The 20,443-nt window shown below is 42.5% G+C and overlaps 1 protein-coding gene across 2 annotated transcripts in view; it reads right to left on the bottom strand.

The window, feature by feature from the left end:
• col14a1b (collagen, type XIV, alpha 1b) overlaps positions 1–20,443 on the bottom strand; it is a 175,906-nt gene that overhangs the window by 94,397 nt on the left and 61,066 nt on the right. For both annotated transcript variants that reach the window (XM_082520442.1, XM_082520443.1), the window contains exons 7-14: positions 17,409–17,567; positions 17,167–17,286; positions 14,553–14,717; positions 13,679–13,840; positions 13,171–13,340; positions 11,757–11,883; positions 8,870–9,015; positions 4,849–4,978 (exon numbers count right to left, since the gene is read on the bottom strand). In XM_082520442.1, coding sequence (XP_082376568.1) covers positions 4,849–4,978; positions 8,870–9,015; positions 11,757–11,883; positions 13,171–13,340; positions 13,679–13,840; positions 14,553–14,717; positions 17,167–17,286; positions 17,409–17,567 — 1,179 coding nt within the window. The remainder of the gene's footprint in view (positions 1–4,848; positions 4,979–8,869; positions 9,016–11,756; positions 11,884–13,170; positions 13,341–13,678; positions 13,841–14,552; positions 14,718–17,166; positions 17,287–17,408; positions 17,568–20,443) is intronic.

Raw genomic sequence — 20,443 nt, 5'->3', positions numbered from 1 at the left:
TTCCAACATTACTCATGTGTCTGCTCTGCAGTGGGCTATTTATCATTAGATGGTTACAGTAACACCATATTTCTGCTGCATTTATGAAACTATAGAACAACAATAACTAAAATTGTGTACTTTTTATTACGTAAAGATGAGAACTGTTGTGAAGTGGAGGAAAAATGTCCTGTTTAGAGTGACTTTGCCAAAGCTCTAGAGCTACTTTGTAGTTAATCAAATGAAAAGGAGGCTGGTTTGATATCCAGTAGAGCGATTAGCAGTACGATACCTCTGAAGATACTAAAAGTAAACAAACAATATGAAAGTTTCAGTTTCATTTTCCAACTGCAGATCAAGCAGACCAGCAGCCAGTGTGAGCAAATAAATGTGTCCAAACACTGTGAAATCCTCTGTGAAATCCTCAGTTTTCCTCCATTACTGGATGTTAAACTTAATTGTTACACCTGGTAAAGCAGCAACACTGATTATTTTATTAGAGATGAAAGAATTTAGACAGTTTGACTTTGGAACCTGAAGGCGACGGAGTTTTGGACCCAGATTACTCCAAGGCTCCTACGGCAGCCATAATGCTCCAACAATCCATCAAGCGGTGCGCCTTCATAGCTTACCAAAGTCATACTAAAACATTTTTTGACAGATTTCTGTGCGCCGTGTACCACATAAAATTGGTTCGAGGTCAGTGAGCACAACCAGAATTCAAACATAAGGAACACTGTCGAATTTTGAGAAAATTAAAGGATTTTAAGTGTGCCTTATATTATTTAAAATATGTTATAAGGAAGAAAAGAATATATTGTTACTGCACATGCCTCAAATTATACCGTGATATGGATTTTAGGCCATATCGCCCAGCCCTAGTGGAACCCATCTTATTTAAAGCTCTGACATCAAGGTTCTGCTGTTTTGCTCACTTTTGAGTATGTAGTATCATTGTACCAAGGTCAAAGCCATGTGGCTCTGGACCAGGGGTGGGGAACTCCAGGCCGGTGTCCTGCAGGTTTTAGATATCACCCTAGATTAACACACCTGAATCAAATGATTAGTTTATACCCAGGCCTCTGGAGAACTTCAAGACATGAGGAGGTCAGTTAACAATTTAAATCAGCTGTGTTGGCTCAAGGACACGTCTAAAACCTGCAGGACACTGGCCCTTGAGGCCTGGAGTTTCCCACCCCTGCTCTAGAGCTTTGATGGACATGGCCAAAAAACCTCACCTAGAAATTTTCTAGGCATCCTGACCAAATGTCCGAACCACCTTAACTGACTCCTTTCAATTTGGAGGACTAGTGGCTCTACTCCGAGCACCTGACCGAGCCACTTAGCACATTTCTAAGGGACACCCTGTTGTCTGTCTCTTGTATCCACAATTTCATTCTTTCAGTCACTACCTTGAGCTCGTGGCCACAGGTGAGGGTAGGGACATAGCTTGACTGGCAAAGCAACAGCTTGACTTTCATGCTCAGGTCCCTCTTTGCCACAGCAGACCAAGAAAGCCTCTGCATCACCATTAACATTGCTGCAATCTTTCTGTCAATCTCTCGCCTCACTCATGAACAAGACCCTGAAATAGTTAAACTCCTCCATTCGGGATGGCGACTCTTCCCCGACCTGGAGTGGGAACTCCCTTTTCAGGGTGAGAACCATGGTATCAGCCTTGGAAGTGCTAATTAATTCTCATCCCAGCTACTTCTCTTTCGACTGTAAGTTGATCCAGTGCAAGGTGGAGGTCACTGCCCGATGAAGCCAGAAGAACTCCAGCTTCTGCGAAGAGCAGTAATAAGCTCCTCAGGGCACCAAAGCAGAAAACGTTCAGCGCTTGTCTATGCCTACATCTTCTGTCCATAAAGCTAACACAGTCTCACTTACTTCCAGCAACACACCGTCTGAGGCAAAGAGACATATTCAAGAACTCCAGTGTTTTACAACGGCATCTGCAAATAACTGTTGGCATCAGAATGTGAGCATTTACAATATGAATGTGCCTGCACATAAATGCATTGGAATCAAGCCAGCAACAACAAAAAAGGTCCTGCTGTCCAAAAAGAAAGTTGACATTTTTCAGAGAACACACAGTTAAACACCAGGCCTTTTGAAATAATGTGTTGTGGAGAAAATAAAGACCACAGATGAAATAGGCAAAAGAAAATCAATCAATACAGTAAAATCCCATAACAGTGATACAACGGCCGTGGTTTGGGGTTGCCTCGTTGCTTCAATGATGGGGCAGATTGAAGGGCACAGTGTGATTAGTAATTGAATTCTGCATCACACCACATCATGTCCAAGAATGCTTGAAGACAAAGTGAAGCCATGTCTCTGAGAGCTAAAGGCGACCAATGAGAAAAATATCCCCAAAAACCCCTCAAACAAACAAAAAAAGGAAAATGGACGGATACAGACTGGCCAAGTCAAACTGGAGATTTGCATGTCATTAAAAAGTTGTGTGGGAAGCACAAGAAACCTTCAAACATCTGTCAGCTTCTGTAGTGCAGTTCTTGTTTCTGAGTGTCCCATTTCCACAGAAGAATATTCAGTTTTTTTATTGTAGCTAAATTATTGAAAAAAAAAACCCTTTTTGTTTTAAATCCTTTCTTATATAAAAGGGATCAAGTGTTTGCAAGTCTCTCATGACATGTATAACCTCTGCAAGCGCACACACTTAGAGCTACAGCTAAATAACAAACAACCAATGAAAAAAACAATTCAAAATCAAATCTGCATTCTGTGGCCTCACGACCTGCTTCTGGTTGTAAAACCACAAAGTGGGAAGATGTGCAAAGCTCTCTGTAGTCTGATTTTGTATGAGTCTTTATCTTTAATCTCCATCATGCTCCTTCAAAGAAAAAGAAATCCAACCCATTTGCATGTGCAACGGCCTCGTTTCACTGCAATGATCATTAAAGCACATTTTGTCTTAACAATGGAAGAAACGACAGTTAAATGACGAGAGGAAATGAGGGATGAGAGGCCTCTGATGACACAGAGAGGCAGACTGAATGAATACGAACAAGCTCGTTGAGTGAAAAGCACATCACGACCGTCATTTGCATCATGTGGTGTGTAGCTAACGAGGAACCTCGTTTTTATAATGCAGAAGGAATATTTCAGGGAACGGGGCCGATACAAAGATGATGACCAAAACTTAATGTGTCCCATCTTCATTCAAGGGCATTAAGTCCTGCCTGCATGGAACAATAAAAGTTATTTTATTATGAAAATGTATTTGACAGAGTGTCCTCTTCTGACCCGCATCCAAAGCCTTACACACACCGTAAAGACATAAACATGCCCTGACTTAAAGCCGCAGGCCTCAAACCTTAAAGGAGACTTCATAAAATGTTAATTAGTGAGCACAGTGGGGATTTAGGGTGGGCGGAGCGCCGAGTTACTCTCATCAAAACTCTACAGAATGACAGCGAGGTGCAGAAAATAGCTGGAATAAGGGAATCAAAGTTGGCGCCATGTAGAGAATTTGGCATTGCTGGCTGCTAGTTTGTCAGGAGCAGGATACGTGTTGGGACAGGACTTCAGCACGCTGCAGCCATCTGGGAAGAAACTATGAGCAAACACTCAGCAAATGAAAAGCAAATATGTCTGCGGCAGCTGATCCCTCTGATTAGAAAACACATAAAAAAGATAATGAAAGAAATTAGCTGATAAAGGGTTTGGAGGTTTGTACATGGAGGATGTAGGTTTAAGTGCTTGGAGATGTGGTTTCCTCCTGATCAGACAGCTGACAGTTAACGTCCTGAGGAAAATGAAAAATGTGCCGGCTGCTTTCAGAGATGAGAATAGCAGTGACTCGAGTTCAAAGGGTCACACAATCTGTCGGGGATTTAATGAAATTGAATTTCACCAACAGTTAGTAAAGCATATGGGCGGCCTTATATTTCCATTTCTGCGAGGACCAGTTTGCCTTTCTTTCAGATCTCAACTCCCAGGACATTAAAAGAAGATGAGGACACTTTGTGAAAACTGTGTGCCTGCGCCTCATTTTTAAACTGTATCCGGCTGTAGTGTGTGAAGGATTACAAAGCCCTCGTGGAATATTTGTGAAGGCTTGTGTCTTTAAAAAAATATTTGCATGCTTAAATATTGACTGAAATTGTTTATGCAGGCACAACTGTTTACACTTGAAGCTCCTGAACTGTGATGCTGATATTTGTGTGACCTGGATGACGTCAACATTGTCGTTACATAACTCTGGTGATCAGATCAACACTTTATTTTTCAGCCAGAGTTTGAGGTGGATCCATGTCGTTCAGTCAAGAATCAGCCAAAGTTTAATGGCTGCCAACAGGACAAGTCCAACCAGTGAAGTCTGCATGGTAACCACAGACTGTATATAAAGCATAAATGTAGCCACTCTGTCATTACTGATTGGCTTGGACGCCTGTTTTGAAGGTTCAGCCAAAGCTTGACAATGTTCTGGAGACCTAACAGTGTTATTAGCAAATCCTAGAAAACTTGTTTGATTATTATTATGAATGTTAATCATCTAAATAACATTAACAGAAAATACAACAACTTTATTACACCAATCGGCCACATAATAATCCATGTTCAGGTATCAGATAATTCCATTAAAAAGCTACTAATGGCACCAAAAACAAATAGTGGCCATGAGGACCAGCGCCTGTTAGCTAAGGTGGCACCGAGCAGAGAGCCGGGCTGGGCCTGTGGCTCGAGTGATGCTCAAGTTTAAGCCTTAAACAGATACTTGAGACATGAGACATGAGAATCTTTGGCGAACTGAAGATTTTGGCTTCATTCTTCATGTATTGGCTGCTAACAACAGATCAAAGAAATATTTGATGATGGGAGTGTTTTGCATGTTAGACTTACATGTGGTCTGCTGGCTGGTCATGGGGTCACTGGCTTCCTCTCCGTACATGGCGTAAACTGTCACTGTGTACTCAGTAGCTGGAGTCAATCCTTCCAGCTCCACCTCAGTCACCGAGTCATCCACCTTCACCTGCGCACACACAGCAGGTATGTGCATTTAGCGAAGACGCAGAGACTTTCTAGTAGATCCTTTAAATCTCTGTCTTGTCAGTGGATTTCATGCAGTCGTTTATCCGCCCTGTTACTCATCTCTCTGCACGTCTACTCTTCTATCATCAGCAGTCTCGTCCAGGCAAGCAGAGAATTAAAGTGTGATTGCATGAGATGATTTCTGAATATGGAGATCTTCCTTTTACATTAAGCAGGAGGGGCCAATCAGGCTCTTGTAGTATGTCCCACATCTACTGAGCTGAAACTCAGAACAAAGGAAGATGATGAAACTCTGTTTGCAGGACCGCAGTGGTCGATTTTAAAATGTGAGAAAAACATCGGTTGTTTTCTGCTTTGCAGCTGGAGCTTATCTGCGTAGCTGAAACAGACCTTTCTGTCCCCACAGAGGCCGATTTGTTTCATCTCAATCGCCAACACAGAACTCAACCAGTCTGCAGCTGCTTGCACAGCGCGCACACAAATATTCAACTTCACCATCGCTTATTCTGCCAAACATACACTGGATGCAGACATAATACAACAAATGGCTTTTGTTGTTTCCTTAGAGAACTACAACGTACAACAGGAACAATCAGCCAGAAGGGTCAACGTGATCAATAACTACTGTTAATACTTTCACAGGTTTTTTTACTTCTTACCTCATTTTAGAATATTTCCACCTTATCTTTTGGCCTAAGATGTAACAGCTAAATAACTAAAGGCTTTATCTCTTTTTATCCTGAGACAATTTTCTGAATAGACTCTAACCGCCGAGCTTTGGGACGCCCCTGCCTTTCTCACACTGAAGTAGGAATTTCAATCAGAATCAGAGCTGCTGCAATCAGATAGGATGGCTTAAAGAGGACCAACTCTGCTTGTTTCTCACTTCATATTTTTATTCTTGGATTCTATCAAAGCGACTCTGCATCCTTAAAAAATCCTTATTCCTTTACAAAGACTTGGTGCAGCGATTTTAGATCCTCTTCTTTGAAGACCAACTAATGTAGAGTGAAGCCAGAGCTGCTGCATGTCCACGTCTTACCACTTCAAATTCTGTCTCGGTTTGATATGAGCGTCTACCATCATTACAGGAGGGGTATTAAAGCATGTTTTGTGTTTTTAGTAGAATGTGACCTATTTAATCTGCTGACTTTTTTCATTTTGTCTGTTTTCTGTGATAAACACCGTAAAAGACTTCAGGTCATACATTTTCTAAGTAGCTTGGCACACAGGAGGAATTTCTTAACCCTGTTTCTTGTCTGTGCAGAGGAAGGAAATACAGTTTCCTTTTCTGAAGCGCACATGACCTACATAACCATCAACAATCAAAATGGATCTACGTGGAATTTTACTTAAATAAAGGTCACTGCCCCTTTGCTCCTGTTGAAACAACATTATTCTCTATCACCGCCTTTAAACATCATCTCATCACTTTGCTTTCATTTACCCAGCGGTGCTTGATGTGGGTGTAGGGTTGGACCCGGGCCGATGTACATGAGCTGAAGCATTTCTTGCTCGACAAGAAGGCCCTTTTGTTACGTGCACCACATTCGTGTTACTGCTGTGTTTGTTTGGCGTGGACACATTTAGCAGCTTCGGGGACCGTTGGAGTCACATCCTGCTGTAAGATCTACCTCTTGTTCACATTTGTGCTCGTCCTTTCTCTCCCTCGGGTTCAGTCTGTGCAGACCTACACTGGGTCCCTGTTTGAATGAAAGCACTTTTCCAGTCAAACTGGGCTGGATTTGAGGCTGGCTTTGGCCCAGACAAGTCACCGCACGGCCCATAAGTGGAAGCCACACGAGGACGAGCCAGCCAAGCCTGGGCTCTGACGGAGTGCCTCAGAGCCAGGCTTATCCTCACCGCTGGAAAACATCCATCCTGATTCCAAATTCCTTCCTAAATTGTTTTTATTGCTTTCTGCCTGGAGGCGAATGTGACGGTAGGCATAATGAGGTCTAATGGGAGAAGGAGGGATAAGGACGGCTGCCTGTGCCCTTCATACCTCTCCTCCTCTCCTTTGAATGTCTCGTCTTCCTTAACTGCTGAATTTACCTGCAAAGGATCCCCATGTTCCAGTCTGTCCTGCTGTTTGCTTTTAATGTCTTCTTTCCAATCAGTGCTGGTCTTTCTATGCGTGCCTGTTTCACTTTGAAGTGTTATTCAGTCTTTAAGGTGTAATTGATGCTTTGGTTGTGTTTTGTCCTCTAATTGGTCACAGGTTTTAAAGATATATTACTGTGACTCAGAGGGTGGCTGCACTTTTTTGACTCCTGCATGGTGGGGACACTGAAAGGTGGCTCAGGATCAGCCGTGCTGTTTATTAGAGTGAATTAAAGACTCTCTACTGCCACCACTTTCTCTAATATTATCTGATATTTCTGGTACATGTTTTTGGCCGTTTCCTTCTATCCCCCTTCCTTTGTTTCCTTCCTGAGACTCATAGTACAAAGTAGTCAAAGATACAGAATATGTAGAAAAATAACAGAAACGGCACATGAAAGCAGACGTTTACTTTGAAGCAACTCAATTATAATTACAAAGACATCTAAGAAGGTCAACTTTATTCAGCTGAATGCAAATTAGCAGTCTGTCAGCTCCGACAGTCACCGTCTTTAATAGACTATTTCAAAGCAAATTTAGGTGGAATTCCTGCGAACGCCGAAGACAAAAATATCAAACGAGAAGCAAAACCACAGACAAAAGTCAACAGGCGCAGAAAGTCTTTGTTATGCAAATGTCCAACGATATCCTGTGATTTTTCTCCAAAGTCAAAAAGTCAAATTGTGAGATCCTGAGCTGCTGATTACATTCAGTCCAAAGTTTCTTCCGCTCAAACCTGCAGGTATTTGAAGTTATAGTTCAAGTTTTTCTATTCATGTTCACTCTAACAAAAGACTGTTCATCACACCAGAAACCTGAATGCTGGCTTATTGGTTATATCAAACCATAATGACATCCATGTTAACTCTAACAGTGTTGGAGTTAACAATTTGAAAAGTGCACATCCAGAATTCTGCTTCTATAAAGTATACGATGTGCAGTCATACAGTACGGTTACTCTGTTTGATTAAAAATGCCTGAAGTAAAGTTGGTTGAACCTCCTCCAGGGTCGCCGCCTGCACCACAGGACCACTTCCTGTCTGGCTGGACGTCTTAGACTTCAAACTTCGACAAAGAGCAAATATCAACTCTTCCATCACTGCTGCCTCTCATGTTGAAATACTCTGCTGATGAGAGCTGGGTCTATACGTCAGTGACCAGAGAGCAGCCTTCATTGGATGATGTGTCCAAGCCTGAGAGCGGCGCATCAGGTGAGCACAATGACCTGGAGCAGCGGAGTCGTTTGGTTTTTTCCATCATCAGTCTCAACATCAAGAATTCAGCTCATGTTTTTCCGATAAACAATGCTGAGTTGTAAGATGTTAAATATTCACACTGGCACATATTAAAAACCACATTTTTCAGCCACACTAACACAGTCTTTGCTTACCACTCAGATTGATTACAACCTGATTAAAGTCTCTTTGTCAACATTTTGGCGTCTGGTTTTTTGAAATATGGACTAATTGATGAGGGCAACTGGACTTCATCAATTAATAAACACAAGGCAGCACAGGAGTTCAGTTACTTTCACAAAGTTTTGAACACTATATTTGAATGGCTTTTAAAATGACATAAAGTAGGAGATATTTTACTTGGATCAGAGTTTAAAGTAGGCCTGTGAGGAACGTTGTGTGATGTAAAGAAATCTGAGGAAACATTGTTTTGGAAAAGGAGCTGGCGCCCAGCAGGGAGCACCCTGCTCTGCATCATACAGCTCATTCTTTGCCTCACATTTACTCTCATTGCACACGAGCACACTCCTCACCTCCTTCTCATCTGAAGCATCCTCTTCAGTCAGCGGGGCGTACAGGATCATGTACCCAGAAGCCCCAGCGACGGCCTTCCAGCGGACCCGCATAGTGCTGTGAGTAATATCAAACAACTCCAGGTTGTTCACCGTGGGCAGGGCCACTGTCGGACACAAGCACAGGGTTTGGATGACGGCGTTTCTTCCTTTGACACATTTACTTTTAAACAATAAGTGTAGCTGATTAAATCTTACCTAGAACAGTAATCTGGCACTTTTACACTAACCTTCGACTGTTTTGGGCCAGACAAGTCCTGAAAATTCACATTTCATAGAAAACTCGCTCTTTTCTAAAGTCTAAGGAATTCGTTATCCTACGGCTCTCCGGCAGCAATAGAAGTAAATTAGGTCTTGTAAGTTCATGCATGATTAAACAGAAATCCAAATCTTCTTTGATGTATTTTAAACAGTAATGCACAATGTCAGGGTTGTTAAAAACAGCAGTTATTCAGAGGTCATTGTCCTGCACGGCAATGAGCCAAACGAGCTTTAACTAGAAAAGAGACTAATGAGATTTACAACCAGGTCCTGAAGCTTTGGGCCGACGGCCGACGTGATGTAGTTTTGCCTCTGCAAACCACCACAGTGTATTTTAAGTCAAGCAGTTGATGTGATTGAAATGGAGGTCTGGTTTCATGAAATCGAATATATTTCAGAGAGTCAGACAGCACGAGTGAAGTCCTCACTTATTGCTTTGATAAATGTTCCACTTTTGTACCACACTCTGCTCAAACCCCCAAATCAATTAGTACCTAGCATCATGTTTAATTTGCTGCCTTAACCAGACAGTGCAGCAGGGCAGAAGTGGCAGCTTCCAGCAAACAGCCACAGCACATTAACTTTGCTACAAGGTCAACTTGTGACTTTGCATTCATCCTCAACCAACAGGGAGGAATCCCCTGTCATTCGTCAGCGAACGCCAGGTCGAGAAGGTCAGAGAATCCAGCCAGGCTCTGGCTCGGGGTACACATGTCAGCACGAGGCCTCAGGCAATACCACCAGAATTAGAGCTCGCCACAGGCATCCTGTCAGAGGAGGATCGGGCCACGAATAAATAATGAAACACCTGTGTAGCTTTTATGGCCCAAATTCACTGTTTTCCTTTGTAGTACAACACATGTCTGCTGCTCTATCACTGCTATTACGGATGCTGCAACTCAACAGTCATAAATTGGCTTCGTTGGAATTGAGTGAAAAGACCAAAGGTGTGTTGTTCATCTCGGTCCTGTCAGTTTCTTCAAAGCAAAATTAAAGCAATAAATAAATGATTAAAAGCTCTGCAGGTTAACACTGAGTCTTTCTCTTCAGTGTGAGCAAGAACACATTTCTACTGCACAGAAGCAGAAATGGTTTGATGCAGAGAATTAACAGCACAATGAAAGATCCCAGGGGAAGACTGTCTTGGAGGTTTAAGACTGAGAGCGATAGTGAATAATAGAAGAGGTGCATGCTGGGAAAAATGAAGAGTTCAGATCCCTCATTTGGGACTTAATTCTTAAATGAGGCTCAACTGGACATTGTTCATTTGCCTCTGCAACATGTAGGTAAATCTTCGTGTGGTTTTCACAGTTCTTCAAACGGCCGCTTGAGACTCAATCCAAAAGTGAATCAATCGCTATCAAGCCAAGTTACAACAGAAATATGAAAAATTCATTCATTCATTAAAAATGTATTAATGAATTCATCTCGTCCCTGACCTGTGATTGTGCTGGCGATGCCTTTTGGAGCTCTTTGAACAATTTGAAGTAGTCACGGTCACCAAACGTTCACCTGAATGTGAAACACCCTCAACCACTGGCGATGGCTCAGGCCTCTTAGTGGGAGGGAACCCGTCTGACTCAAAGGAACTGCAGTCGCTCTCAGACACATTCACCGGTTTTTGCAGGTAATCACATCTCGATCATAGATGCAAATAAACTGCTGACACATTACAGTCAGTCTCAGTCTGTAACGATGAGCTATGAGCGCAACTTCGCCACAAGATGTCACGTTGCAACTCAAGACTCGACTCAGCTGATTGCCAACTGGCTGCATTCTGCTTACACATCTTCATAAAAGCACGGCTGCCTAGTCCCTGCATCACTAAACTGTGTAACTGTTTGTAGACGAAATTCTGAATCCATCCATTCTCTTCCGCTTATCCTTCTCAGGGTCGCGGGGGGCGCTGGAGCCTATCCCAGCTGTCATAGGGCGAGAGGCGGGGTACACCCTGGACAGGTCGCCAGTCTGTCGCAGGGCCAACACACAGGGACAGACAACCATTCACACTCACATTCATACCTAATGGCAATTTGGATTATCCAATTAACCTATCCCCACAAGCTGCATGTCGTTGGACAGTGGGAGGAAGCCACGCAAACACGGGGAGAACATGCAAACTCCACACAGAAAGACCCGGCCTGATGGTGGAATTGAACTCAGGACCTTCTTGCTGTGAGGCAACAGTGCTAACCACTGATTGTTTCAAATCTGTGAGGTTCTGACAAAACTTTGTATAAAGAGTTAGTGTGGCTTTCTGTGTATGTAGGTAGTAACAGGTTTGTAATTTCACAAACATACTGCATTCATTTCCACTCAATACTGAACTAATGCATGAAAAAACTGACTATGACTGGTCGCAGACCTGGTCCCCAACTCAAAGGCAACAGGACTGCAAGGTGACTGCACCAGGTTTGCTAGCATTAGCAGAGAAGTCACTGTTAGCTTCAACATGTCTCAATGAAGACGCCAATATTGTTGCAATTGAGGCTTCAAAATGGGCCTTACAGACCATCAGATGCTGCATGGTGCTTACTACCATGTTTCCTGCTTCCATCTGTTTGAATGCGTAAACATATAAACTTACATGTAGTAGCACTTCCTCTCAGGGCTTCACTTGCGGCGCTGCGATAGACGGCAAAAACAGCCACCTGGTACTCTGTCAGAGAGTTCAGATAGCTCAGCTCCACGCTGTTCTGTGTCCCCTGGACCACCTAAAAACAGATCCCAGTGGGTCACAGCCTGGATATCACAGCAGTGTTATCAAGTGCAGTAAGTGTACAATGCTGGAATGAGATAAGCCAGTCAGTCAGACACACTAAACATGTATGTTTGCTTGTGATGCTCATTCATTTCTGCTGTGCTCTCAGGGACATAACTGTCTGATACAGCTGGGATTAAAATAATCTTAATTTGCTCTAAATTAGAGCTCTTCATGTCTTTGTAATAGACAGCAGAATTTTGTTTGTCAAAAAGCATTAAAATACAGAAAAAAATCTTCTGTTTATTAAGCGAGTGCATATCACAAGGTTGAAAAAAGCACCACATCTTGCTGCAGGCATTCAGCTCTCTCCAAAGAGATTTAAATTGAGTGTAACTAGATCAGATTAGCTTTGATGAAACCTCAGTTTTCCTTGTGGGGAAACTGGGCCGTTCCAGCTGCAAGTTGTAATAAACATCAAAGAGAAATGGGATAAAAATAAGAAGGAACTGCAGGAGCATAAATATAAACTTGGAAAATTACAGCACTGCATGTCTGCATGGTGATATAGGTATGGAAACAAAGTTTGAATGTATTATCCGGACATTTCCGCACATGGGAAAACACCTACGTCACAGAATAAGTCAGTGGATGTCTGTAGTTAGGCACACTGATTAAAAAGACACATCAGTGCTCCAGTTTTTCACATCTTCCACAGCTAATGGCTAATAATGAAAATAACAGAATATAGTTTACCACAGCATACGAGAGTGCTCGCTTTTATTATTCCCTTACTGCAAATCCTGCATAATTGTTGGCATTTATCGTGCAGATCACTCTGAGAAATTACTTAACTTCTGGAAGTGACCCTTAAAAGGATTAGCCGAGCAGCTTTAATTAAAATGCTGCCACTACATCACAGACAGTTTGTATTTTATTTGCTCTGTGGAGGCGAATCAGGACCAAAGTTCCACTAATTAAGGGGACAAAAGAAAAGCGCTCCCTTCAGTCAGTTATAAGAAGCCAGAAAGCCAGATGAGCCGCCTAACAATCACACAGTAGTTTAGACTTTATTGCACAATTACAATAAAAGCAGGGCCGTTCGCTGTGGTGGAAAAACTATGATGGAAGCTGAAAATTAAAAGTGAAAAATAAAGAGAACTATTTGTAGTTTCTTGAAAATTGCATGATTTGCATTAATCGCCAAGAAAAAGTGTGTTTCTTTCAGGCATGAAAAACTCCAAAAATAAATGAAAATAATTAAAATAATAATGGACCAACAATAAAACAAGTAAAATACCTTTTCTTCTGGCTGCCCCCCACTGGCAGGGTAGTACACCACTCGGTATTTCTCCACCTGACCCGATGCGTGTGTCCATGTCACCCGGAAACTACGAGCAGTTATCTCCGAGGTCACGAGGTCACGAGGTGCAGCCACGACGGCTGGTGGCGGGGCAGGCTCCGCCCCCCCTGCAGATAATAAAGAAAGCAGAGATTTTTCTTCTATTACGTGTGAAACTCGGGTCAGACCAGCCTGCGAGAGCTGAAATGATCCTGTTGTGTGTGCAAAGTGACTCTGAAAGTAATAAACTGCAACATCTCTGCTGCTATCTGAAGCCACATCTGTGTTTATGCGGCACAACGTTGTGGGCATTTCATTACAAAGATAACAAGGCTGCAATATATTTGGTGGGGAAGTGGTCTTGTTATTTTTATAACCAACAGCATCAACAAAGCAACACCGATGCAAACAGCAGCATCTTCGCGGTATCATCTCCGACTCTGCTGATTCCTGCTGCTCTTCAGACCTTTGATCTTCTTGTCGAGCTGCTCCACGCGGTCGCAAACGGTCTTGGTGAGACCTTCCACGATGTCGCTCATCACGCTGAAGTCTGCCACGTTGTAAACGTGAGTTTCCTCTGGAGGTGAGGCAATCGCCTTCAGCTCATTCTCATCAGCATTTTTCACACCTGGAGGGAGAGGAGAGAGAAAACCGAGTGATCCGACTGTCAGCAACGGTGACATGAAAGGTGTTGGAAATAAGTTTTCCATGACGCAACCAGAACATGAATATATACACAGGACTTCATCTACAACAGCAAAACTATTCGCCAGGCTGTGACATGCGCTGTCTGCAACAGGGTTTCTTATTCCATCTCTAAACTTTCCCCCTGCTGAAACTACAAGCTAAAGCTGAAGGCTGACAAGAGCAACAGACTGAGTCCAAAGGTAGCATAGCATCAGGGGTAGTCCGAAATGAAATGCATTAAAAATATTTATAAGACAAGAAGCATCAGCATGAATCTAAGATGCTGCCTGCTGTTCTTGCCTCATGAATATCTGCAAATATCATTAAAGGTCTTTTATTCAATTTTTGTCAGTTAATTAATAACCTGCTATTTCAGCACAAACACAGAACGGCGGAAATGTTGAAATTAAGCTGTGACTGTGCTGAAGAAGAAAACAGAGTTCAGCCTAGAAAACTCCAAAGGAAAAAATGTGAATCTTTAAAGACATCAGCTGGTTTATATGAAGGAGAGCTCAGTGAACCAAAGGAGCTGCACCATTTCAACACATAAAGACAGATGTATCATTGTGCTCTATGTTTGCCATCAACCAGCTGCACGTGTAGCAGAGCAACAGCCGAGCCCATGGTGTGTGGAGCATTTAGTGCTGTCATACCAATGGCAAACAGTTCTATCCCAGCATCCTTCAGGCTCTGTGCTGGGGGTATGACATCATCCTGGGACTTCCCATCCGTGATGAGGATTCCTATCTTGGGAACACCGGGTCTGGAGCCTGACTCGGGTTTGAAGCTGTTCTCCAGGACGAAGGTCAGAGCCAGACCTGGTCGGATTCAAACAAAGACAAAGCGAAAACATGAAGATGCTGAAATAAAAATAAGAAGAGGAGCCATTTGATCTGGAATCATCACAGCCTCGGCCATCTACGATTTGTTTAAATACTCTAAAGTCTGGACTTAGATACTGAGTGCTGTGGAAATTTTGCTTCATTTATCAAATATTTTTTTGAAAACCAGATATTTTTTTTCACACATTGAAATCTGAAGCAATATTCAAACATAAATATCTCAAAAACTATTAAACCAGGATCTGTAATTTGGGAACAAAAGTACTGGCTAGTTGAAATATAAAAAAAGACCCAAAGTCCCAAATTTGGGCACAAACCAGTAAAAAAAACAACAAAAACCTTGTAAATGTCACTTAGTGATATATAGCTGAATTTCACAGATTCCTATAGAAAACATGAACATTTTAGTCACAACAATGAAGAAAATGTTGTTTTCATTCAGCTTTCCTGCTGCGTGGAGCAAAGCTGACGAGTCAAAAACATTAAATGTAGGAAAACCATAAAAACATGGTTTACTTTTACTATAACATACTTCTGCATGCATATTAAATCTATCATGAGTTGGATAAAGTGCGGGAGATTCGAGCCGTTTATCGTCTGCACTTTTAAAGCAACAGTTACGTCCTGGCTGACAGTTTGAGTGTACTTAAAGTTTCCCACTGAGGTGTAGCGAGGACAGATAAATGCCTCTGAGCCGAGACGTAGCCTCAAGAGTTGCAATCAAAGACTTGAAAATGATTGTTATAGAGCGCCTTATTAGCTCAACAAGGTTTTTGTCTAATGAGCTTGATAACATAATGAGCAGCTGAGTTCAGCTGTGTCCATTAACGACATTACAGACGTCTTCTTCAACTTCTAACAGACTGTTAAAGTCCTGCTGCTCCCTCGAGCGATAGATCAGTTTCATTAGCAACACAAGAAGTTCAATTTTATTTAAAGAGGGTCAAATTACAACAGCCTGTCTCAAGGTGATCCATACTTCACGGTAAAGACCCTGCAATGATTCCCTATCAACAAAAACAAAACCACAAGGAGGGTCGGGGAGGGTGGACGTCTGTGATAAATCCCTGGGGTGAAACGGTTTTTCTTTTCCGATCCTGTTTGTACTCTCCAATCAGAATAACAGATAAAGTGAAGGCTTCACAGTGAGCTATCAGGACGCCTCCATAAGACTATATTACAATTTCAGTCTACAAGTGTCAGATGAGTGGGGGAGATTTTTAGGCCCAAACTGAGACTGAATGTTCCTATTTGTGAATATTCTGTCAGATAAAACAAAGCTGTCATAATTTTTTGGTTTTTTAATTTATGAGCAAAACAATAGTATTTACAACGTGACCGGAGGGCAGCCACACATGAAACCTTCCAGAGATTTCTAGGGTCAAACTCATAATTTAGAAATGTAACTGCACATCATCTGGATGGTGATGGAAATGCATCAGTCTTTGCTCACAACTCCATAACTAAAGTTTGTGCACGAGGAAGACGCCCACTCAAGTCCAGTCAGTTTGCATTTAATGATATTGACTGTTTTGTGATGTTCACTAAGCCCGAGCAGGTCATCTCCATCCAATCCTGGCTCCTCCTGTCAGTGTGGCGCAGTAACACATGGGCGAGATGCTGAACCCTGAGTCAGCCTGTGTGGACGTACACGTGCTCAGGTATCGATAACAAAGTACCGTATGTTTTAATATGCCTGATGTTCACGAATCTTGGCCTTTCATTAATATAACCAATAAGATCTGCTCTGGGACTGAAAGTTTACCTCAGGCAGCTTTTGGACAGCTACTAGAAACTCAGCTTAATGCTGATTATTCTTTCGTCTTGAATCTTGTGGACAGCCGGGACCCTCTGCTTCATTAGTGATGCTTTCCACGTGGATTCATTTTTGTATAATTCAGTTTTTAGATTCTTTAATTTTCTGTTTCCCCTCTTCCCAGAACAACACGAAACAAATGAAAGTGCCTGTTGGTAGAGTTGATGGTTGTTTAGTCCAAGAACATCCTGATGAATTCCAGGATGAAGTCATACTTCTATGAAATGTTTCTCCTGCTGGTTTAAGTAACAAACACAAAAAGACTAATTTTATAACTATTATTCAAATAACAGCATGTGCTGCATTCCTGCTTTACCAATCTTGTCCTGAATATTGGTGAATGGCTTTATTTATTTCCTTCTACTGTCCGTTAAAAGTGATGCTGAAACTTTAGAAAGCTAGCCGACCTTCTGATTCACACTCAGCTCTTATCAGCCGAATGCGGCAAGGTCACCAACACCTGAAGACTAATCCAAAATGAGCTCCCCTCAGTTTAATAAGCTCGGGCAAAAGGACAGGCTTTGGTCCAAGTGCACCTCTGAGCATTATCTGTTCACTCTGATGGGGAGAGCAGACCATAATAACCAGTGGGAGGCTGGGGTTTCGCACCTGTCAGTGTGTTTCCTCCTTTATATGGCAGATTCTTCACAGCATCGATTACAGACTCTTTAGTGGTGTGAGCGTTCAGATGCCACTCGATCCTGGGGTCTCCACTGTACTGAGCCAGACCTGCGTGCAAAAGTAAGAGTGGAATTTAAACTACAATTAGGTAGTAATATTTAACAGTAACTTAATAACAGATTCCAGTCTGGCTCAGACTCCATCCTCCAAAGGGACTGAAATCTTCTCACCAATCCTAGTCTTGTCAATCTCCACTGAAAACGCCTTGACCAGGTTCTCCAGGAAGGTCCTGACCAGCCTGAAGTTGATCCGCCCGATACTCCAGGAACCGTCTACCAGGATCACGATGTCGGCTATGGCTGGAGTCTTACACATAAATCCCGCTTCAGCTTAAAATCACAAGAAGAAAACAGGAATTTAGAAAAGACTTTGAAAACAGGAAAACTCTGAACTTTGAAAAGCTAAATCAGCAGAGGAAGGTTTCCCGCCATGATGGTGGACCACAAAAACATTTAGCCTTCTGCCTAACATGTGACTGAGACTCTAAACAGGATCCCAAACTTCCACGGCAGCCTACAGCACATACGTGATAAATCTGCACTGGTAAAAGTAGGACAGTTTGATGTGCAGCTTCTGTCCCAAAGTATTACAAAGTGTTTCATTAATTCTAATTCAGTTCAACACAGTATAATTAAACCCTAGAGGAGCGAGGCGCTTCGTTTTAGCAGATGAAAAATAACAGCCCCCTCTGTTGTTTGTCTCAACAGTTTACTGGGTGATAAAACAGACCTGACTCTAATGAGGAAACAGCAGTTCATTTACAAAAGCCAGTGCAGCACACAGTGAGCCAAAGGCCAAGCAAATTAGGAAACAGACATATTTCTGTCCACCAATTATCTTTCACACGGAGCTGAGGAAACCCGAGTTTGGGTCTCGATGGGAAATACTGCAATCGTTAAGGGTGCTGGGTTTGAATTCAAGAAGCCTCCAAACTGCTTCAAACCGGAGTTGAATATGGCACCTAAAACTCCCAGCAGATCCACTGGAAGAGGGTCGCTATACTGGGGAGTTTCCCAGTGGGAACATGTGTAGCTTCATCACCTCTCTGCAGCCCCTCATCCTCTGTTTGCTTTCAGCAGCCGCTCCTTTAAAGTCAACTTTCTACTGATTGGCTGTCGGTCACAAAGCATTTGAACAGCAGGTGGGTGTGGCTTCTATGCCTGAGATGATGTAATAAGGATGTCCCCTTCCACTGACAGAATCAAGATCCAAGTTTGTTTCACACTTTTTCTTTAAAACTTTGTTTTCCATCCAGTGGCTGATGTTCATAGAAAATCAGAGTATATAACTTTTGAAATTTAAGTGCTTCTTTTAATGATGACATTGCACTTCACAAAAATCCCATGCTAAATGTGAATGAAGACATCCCATCATGTTACAGTTCATGAGTAGTGTTACTGTGGGTTAGCAGCTGCTGTAAGATTAACTGCAGCTACTATTTACATGATGCATTCATACACTTACAGCAGGTTTCTATATTTTATTGGACAGTCAACAATATATTATAAGAAGATGATAACTGTCCAGTGTAAGAAAAAATAAACATGATGCACAGAAGAAAGGCTGTGAGGGACTTCAGAGACTGTTAGCTCCTCTTTATTTCCATATCCCTGCACTGCAGTTTTAACAGGCGTGTGCTCATGTACAGATAGAAACTGCTCAACCTACAGCCAACCGAACTCTGTCGCCTCGAGCTCACCCTGGCCAGCACTGATCAATACCAGGTAAACGAACAGGTGACTGCACCTGCATCTTAATGCCAACACACCCCTGAACCAACCGTCAATGCAGCGTAAACGAAGCAAGTAGATGAATCCAAATGTCTGCCCCACGGCGATGAATACCACGCCCACCACACTAGCTTGCTATTAGCAGCCGCTAACATCTCTGCATACACGTTTAACAGCAAGATATTTCACCATCAACTGTAAGTGGAATTATTACAAATTGGAAGAATTCAGGAAAAACAGCAGCTACAAACAAGCAGATCATTTAAAGCAACAGAGGAAGGTGTTTAAAAGTCTCCAAACACCATCTGGCATTGATATCAGCTGAATCACTGTGCACCAGGAGCTTCATGGCACGGGTCTCCTGTAGGTGTAATGTGTAGGTGCATTATAGTGTATTTCCCATGATTTGATGTTTTGAGGATAGTGCTGGAGATCTAAAGCATCAGTGGAAAAACTCATAAAAAGGTTTTCAGCTGGGTTGAGATGAGGTGACTGTGACGCTCCAAGCATACGATTCACATTCGTCTCATCAGGCTGTTCACCGAGCTCGGTGTGCTCTGGATAGAGGAGGCCGCTGTCATCAGGACACAAGTGCCTCTGCTCAAAGAAGCTTTCTATTAATTAGCAGTGAGCCTTTCATCAAAGTGGAGAAAGCACCATGCCCTCACATCATAAGAGGCCACCAGGTGACATCAGTGTAAGGGTCAGAGGTTCAGGTTTTCCCTTTAATTGAAACCAGGCTACAGATGGCCGTATGGTGCTGTGTTAAACTTTGATTTTGTGTTTCCATGTTTTAGCATTAGGAGAAATACGGAGTGTCATCCAAAAAGATTAAATGCAGAAGCATCCTTTGCCTCTGGGACACAGAGGCTCTCCCTTCTACGGTTAAAAGCTTAATTAAAAATACTGACATGCCCCCTGTGTCATTCTGAATGTGTACTGTGACGGGGATCGCTCACGGTGGCTTCATCACATGTAATTACCACCATCTGTGCAGCTCTGTGGAATGGCCTCTTTATATTTGCTCAGTTTTGTGGTGCATTTATTAAATGTTTTAGACTCAAAGGTTCAAGCACCATAAATCCACCGTGCGCTACCTGCCCGGTACCAACTGGCAGAAAAAGTTACAAATGGCTCAAGGATATTCACTGATGAGTGGCTTTTAATTTCTTCCTACTAGCAACAGGATTCAAGCAGACGTAAAACCCATCAGGAACCCTGGAGGGTCATTCGGTTTAAGGTTTAAAATGTGGAAACAAATGAAGCAAGCAGGGACCAGAGACAGGGTCATACTTGCCCAGCATGTTTTCCTTGAACAAATAAAGCTTATCAGTACACACTGACATACAAAAGCGCAGCCATGATGCATACCGATTATAAAAACAGAGCCTCGATGCTTCGCCCTAACAGTGGATTAAGTAGAATAACCATTTTACTCCCAGGGAGAAACACGAGCATTGATTTCAAGCATGAGC

This window comes from Aulonocara stuartgranti (genome assembly GCF_965226115.1).
Source record: "Aulonocara stuartgranti genome assembly, chromosome: 22".
NCBI lineage: Eukaryota > Metazoa > Chordata > Actinopteri > Cichliformes > Cichlidae > Aulonocara > Aulonocara stuartgranti.
Note: the sequence above shows the minus strand (reverse complement) of the source record. Positions and strands in the feature narration are given on the sequence as shown.